The 6,000-nt window shown below is 28.8% G+C and overlaps 1 protein-coding gene across 7 annotated transcripts in view; it reads right to left on the bottom strand.

The window, feature by feature from the left end:
* Positions 1 to 689: 689 nt before the first annotated feature.
* Positions 690 to 6,000, bottom strand: part of LOC111036844 (obscurin-like) — a 60,748-nt gene continuing 55,437 nt past the window's right edge. For 4 of the 7 annotated variants that reach the window (XM_022319091.1, XM_022319087.1, XM_022319085.1 and 1 more), the window contains 8 exons: positions 5,606 to 5,767; positions 5,351 to 5,531; positions 5,113 to 5,280; positions 4,434 to 4,554; positions 3,738 to 3,918; positions 3,422 to 3,647; positions 3,148 to 3,253; positions 898 to 1,035 (listed from right to left, as the gene is read on the bottom strand). In XM_022319091.1, the coding sequence (XP_022174783.1) occupies positions 898 to 1,035; positions 3,148 to 3,253; positions 3,422 to 3,647; positions 3,738 to 3,918; positions 4,434 to 4,554; positions 5,113 to 5,280; positions 5,351 to 5,531; positions 5,606 to 5,767 (1,283 nt within the window). Of the gene's footprint in view, positions 1,036 to 3,147; positions 3,254 to 3,421; positions 3,648 to 3,737; positions 3,919 to 4,433; positions 4,555 to 5,112; positions 5,281 to 5,350; positions 5,532 to 5,605; positions 5,768 to 6,000 lie in introns of all 7 variants that reach the window. The other 3 variants (XM_022319089.1, XM_022319090.1, XM_022319084.1) reach the window with 2 other exon arrangements.

The raw sequence follows: 6,000 nt of genomic DNA, 5'->3' as shown, positions 1-6,000 counted from the left end.
GAAACATTTGAGTGGTTCTGAAAAACGAAAACGCCAGGACAAAAAAATATAAAATACATATTTAAGTGGGAACTTCTTGAATATGTAGTGTTGTATAATACACAACATTTATAGGTATTTAGTTATATATATGTTAACTCATGGATCTCCACTGGGATCCCTCTGAAATCTGTTTAATCTACCTTTTTATTTTTATTAATTTTAGCTTATTCTATACCATCGCTTATTCTTATTGTTCCCGTTCAAACGGATTGAATAAAACGTATGAACTAAAAAAATATATATATATACGTAGGTATACACAAAACCTAAAAGTGTTGGCACCTAGAGATTGTAATACTTACAGTAAAATTAATTTAGGGAGGGGCCCAAAAAATATATAGCACATGGGCACCTTATTATGTAGTTGCGGCGCTGATAGCGGTTATTATATTTAATAATATGAATGTATTATATTTCGAGTAAACTGTAACCACTAAAATTTACTTCAGTAATATTTTACCTCTCCGAGGGAATTATTTACTTCCGGTAGAATTGAACTAGGATTTTACCTCAAATAAAATTTAGCCAGGTTCATTTTACCAGGGATATTTTTACTATATGATTATAAATTATCATATTTATTAAAAATAATATGTTTGATTTAGGTAGGTATTTATTATAATATATTTGAATTTCATATTGGGACCTATTGCTCGTGGGTAATATGCAGTGTGGCTCGAGAAACAAATAACTGTAAGCTTATTAATTTTAAATTAACAATAATTTAATCAATAAAACATGTACAATTACATTGATAATAATATAATATAACATAATAACATTGTAATGTTTCTGATATAATAACAGATTTAAAATTAACTTTATATTAAATTGGTGAAGTCGTTTCTGCTACATTTATTTGAAGATAAGCAGTTCATCAACTACGCTATTTGATCGACCGAGTCCAATTTGCCTTGTTCCTAAGGCTCCCAATAATTTTTGCGACGAAGTTGCCAATTTGGTCCTGTTTTCATGATATTCTTTGGCAAAATGCTAAAATGAAAATTCATCAATTAGGTAACAAAGTAATAATTCAATAATTTTATTTTGATACAAATCACAAACAGATTATAACTGTCAGGAAAGTATTAAGTGCCAATATATAGGGCCAGGGGAAAACATAAATATGATGCCCGTAATTCAGTATCAGTATACACCATTCTTAACAAGTCCATTCTCAACAACCCTCCAAAAAAAATTTACTCTATTTAGACTGAATTTTGTAGTGTCTCGTAAGACAGTCATAATTTACATACAACTTGCATACTATTAAGCACGGTCTTAACATTGGAGTATTGCATAGCTTTGATAATGTGTACCTATGCATAGTCCGTTCATATTCTTTGGATATAAATGAAATGTAAACTGAATGAGAACCTCAATACCTCTTCGCATCATACTTAGTCCAACATTAAGTTCTTTCCATCCAAATATTATTGTTCTTCTATTCCATTAAGTTAAATGACTAATGGAAATATTATTATACTTTGATCTCTTACGAATTTTGAAGTACTGATAAACCCAAAATGTAATCTACCAGTAAGTGTCAAAATGCCAAGTACCTATGTTCAATTTTCAGTTGATATTCACACAGCTTTTAAAATCTTTTAATTCAATTTCCTTTCACCAGGATTCTAAAAGTGTTTTACAAAAAAAAAAAATTGAGGCTTTCACCTAAGAAATAGTTTCTTAAAGTCAGGTATAAGTGAGTATATACATATGGTACTCATACACAGTTATGTAGGTACATAATCATTTTTGTAAACTTGCCGATCTTTACTGTTTGTAAATCAGACTCTTTACAAAGACTTCTGACTTTTTTGGTACAATTAACCAAATTAGCCAAAAACATTTTGTTATTTATTTACTACTGCATTTTTATATCCAAGTATAAAAGGTGGATAAGTGACACCACTCTGCTGCACATTAGGCATATGTCGTGTGGGTTATTGTAATCGATTTTGTTGAATTTCAGTTCAAAGATATAATATCATTGTATTTTTGTATACCTACGAAAAACCGATTCTGAGCGGAGATATACAGTCAGTCAGATAAATTATAAATTATAAATCTATATTATAATATTTTAAAATTACAACAAAATAACTGAAATTGTTATTCTTTATTCAAATAACCAATTTCCTTCAAATTTGGGCTTAAAATAGAAATAAAAAAACAGTGTTTATATAATTTTTTAAATTGTTGTGACAGTATGAGAAACCTTGTCTTACATTTCCAATCCTTTATAGTTATTAAAACTAAACACTTTATAAATTTGTGACTGCAAAAAAATGTGCAAAATTTCGAAATTTCGATGAATTTTGTAAGCTTGATGTGTATCTTCAATATTTTTCAAACAGTTATCATAACAGAATATCCCAAGTCAAAAAACTTGGAATTTAAATGCTCATAGAAAATCAATTTGATTTTCCGGTAAACTTTTTTGGATTTTGAGCTGAGCGATGAATGCATTGATTTTACAATGATGTGTGTTTTTATATTTATTTATTTATTATTTTTTTTTGTGTCTGTTATCACGGTTTCTTTCAGTAAAGTTCTTCGATTTTCTTAAACAGCAGCTTTTCTGGTAGGAAAGTGAATCTAGTTGGTGCATTCGGGGTCAAAGTTGAAAAGTCCCAATAGTTTTCAAAAGCAACAGGAAAAACAAATAAAAAATTAAGGGAAAACGGGAATTTTTTCTGGTTGGGTCAAAAAGCATGAAACATTGATACAAGACTCTTGATAACTCTTTACAAGCAGTTGAAAAATATTAAAAATATATAGGTACAATTTTTTTTTATAAGCATTTAAAGTTAAATGTTGACAATATTTATCGAGTTGAAAATTGAAAATGATTTTGTAGTTAAAAATGTATAAAATGTTCAATTTTTATAGCTAAGGATTGAACATTTAAAACAAGGTTCCACTTAAGCAGTTTTTTTCCATAACTATTAACTAAGAAATCTAAAAATGAATAGACCTTCAATATTTTAATGTATAAGGTGCTTGGTAGTACCTGTATAAGTAGACATAATATAACCAAATAACCAGTCACACATATCAATGATACCTACCTTTTTTACAGTTAAAACTTAAAATGTTTACCTGTAATTTGTAAGAATTAAACATGGTTTTTTCTCTTTTCTTAATCATATATTCTGTAGGTAATAGCCATCTATGTTCATGGCATTCTTCTGCTGATGGCCGTTTACTAAAGTTTAAAAATAATAAATCAAAGTTAAATTTAGAAAATAAAATCCAAGTACGGTATCTAGATTTGTAGCTATTTTTTGCAATATATTATATATATCATATATTCTATATTAAGTGATATTTTTGAAATATTTTTTCTTTATCTTTTATAGAATGTGCTACTTACGTTGGTGTTCTTTTAAATAACAACATTAAAAATCTAGTGGCTTCTTGCGATAAGTCCTTGTACAGATATTCGAACCTATATCGGACGAATGTAATGTTTTGCCTGGTCTCCGTATCGTTAGATCCTCGGAACGGAGACATGCCAGATAGCAACGTGTATGCAATCACTCCGAGCGACCAAATATCAGAGTATGGGTACGCAGGTTCATCGCACAAAATTTCCGGGGCTGCATATTTCAAGGAATTAGTTGACAAAGAAGAGAAAAAAAAATACAACGGTTAGTGATCACCAATCGACGGATTTCGATATAATATACCTGTGAAGTCCAAGACGCTGTTTGCCCCTACAACTGCCCCTAGTTTACTGACTTTTTGCGCGCATCCAAAGTCGATCAGTTTGACGTGTATGGTCCGCACGGAAGCCATCACTATATTGTCCGGTTGCAAATCCAAATGGGCATAACCTCGCCAGTGTAAATATTGCAATCCGTCTAATACCTATGGTGTGAAACGTATATACATTATAAATCAAGTATTAATTACTAATTAAAGTCAGTTAGGGTTTGGTTAGTAACTAAAAATAACGTACCTACAACTGGCTAAAATGCATTCGGAGATATGTAGATACCTACCTGTATTATATTAGGGAGTCCTCCCCCCACCGATATACAAGCACTTAACATCTAAACTTCTATTCAGTTTTAATTTCAAAACGTTATTTCGCAATCGGTTGTCTACTTCGTTCTTCATAATGTGAATATAGCTTATAACCCCATAATATATATAATACTATCATCAAAATTTCACAATTTAATACGTAAAATGTCCATATTATTTTCTACATTGTTTTGAAATAGTTAGTTAAAATAATAAAAATGATTTTAAAACATCACTTTATGATATTAAATATAAAGAAGTTATATATTTTAAACTAACTTTTGAACCCAGTTTAAAATCCCAAAAATACTATTGGTCTTTCTCTATTTTAACCAACATAAAATGTAAATTATTACTTGAGCGACGATTGTAGCTACGGTTTGTTCTGAATAATGTTCTTTTGTGGATAAGTAAGTCAATATATCTGCTCCTTGTAATTTTTCTTGAATAAAAACAGCAACGGGTGCATTTTCTAGTCTAATATTTAATAAAAACACGTAATTATTAGATATTTAATAATGTTAGAAAATAACAATCGTAAGTAGTAGGTAGTAACTAACAAATACAAGTGTGAACACCACAAACTTAATAGGTACTACATCAGTACTCCTTAGTGATATGTATGAATATAGTATATACTATTACAGCATGGGTGTATGACACAATGTAGTAAAACATAAATAATTTTATTGAATTTGACATTGATCGTTTAAAAAAATATATAATGGTTCTTTATGACTTGGCACTTGATTTTATTTTTGAATAGTTGTTACTATATTTATTATTTTTTATATGGGTACAAATAATAATAATTGTTTATTGAAGTTGATATAGGTTAGGTTGAATAAATTACATTTAAATGGTTTAATGAATTTAAATTAATAATAAAATACAATATTACTTAGTTAAAGCGTTAGTAGATATTATATGTTTTATTTTCATTAATAAACTACTTATGTTTATATATCATTACGAAATTATTATGGATATTGAATAATCAATTAACAAAGATAATAGTTGTATTTTATTCCTTACTTAAAAGCCTCAATTAGGTATGCTATTCGTTCGTGTTTTAATGATTTAAGAACATTAAATTCGTGTGTAACTCTTGATTCAGTGTCAGGTGTAATCTCCAATAATTTTGCTACCACAATCGAATCATTTGATGTATTTATTCCTTTAAGTATGACGGAGAATCGCCCTCTTTTTTGAGAAATGAAAATAATTAATAGGCATGTATAAATATAGTAAGCATAGGTTAAATTTATCTTACCTTGCAATTTCAGAAATAAAACGATATTTTTCAATAGGAGGCTGTTCAGCCCAATCTATTGGTTTATACTCAAGTGAATAATCTAAACTATTACGAGGCTCGTCGCCAATTATTTCTCGTCCACTTTCAGTTATTATCTGTAAATTTAACATCGCCGATGGAACTTCCAATTTTTTCGCATCTATTTTCAATCATTAAGTTTATAGGATTTTCAAGCTATATTTCATTATATTTTTAATTAAGTATGAATCTTACCGGGGAAATGTGTTCGAACCATTGGTGATGATGGTCCAGTTGGACCCCAAGAAATATGATTCATTGCTGCTAATCTGAATTCATAGTTTGTGTAAGGTCGAAGGTTTTGCATTAACCAAAATTCATGATCAATATTTTTAGCCACTAGTTCCCATTCACCCTCTATAATATACAATTATATTAAAATTGATTGATATTTAAATAGTTTAGTTCATAAATATATTAAACACATTGATTCACCAAACGCTTTCATCCCATTTTTATTCGGCAATAATGAATTTATTCAAATTCTGAGTTTTGGAACTTTTAAACATACTTAATAGTCAATGATATTTATTTTGTACTGCTTAAGGATTGTCCTGTGGTGATACAAACTTTTGATTTTTTTTTCAAAT

This window comes from Myzus persicae, unplaced genomic scaffold, assembly GCF_001856785.1.
Source record: "Myzus persicae strain clone G006 unplaced genomic scaffold, MPER_G0061.0, whole genome shotgun sequence".
NCBI lineage: Eukaryota > Metazoa > Arthropoda > Insecta > Hemiptera > Aphididae > Myzus > Myzus persicae.
Note: the sequence above shows the minus strand (reverse complement) of the source record. Positions and strands in the feature narration are given on the sequence as shown.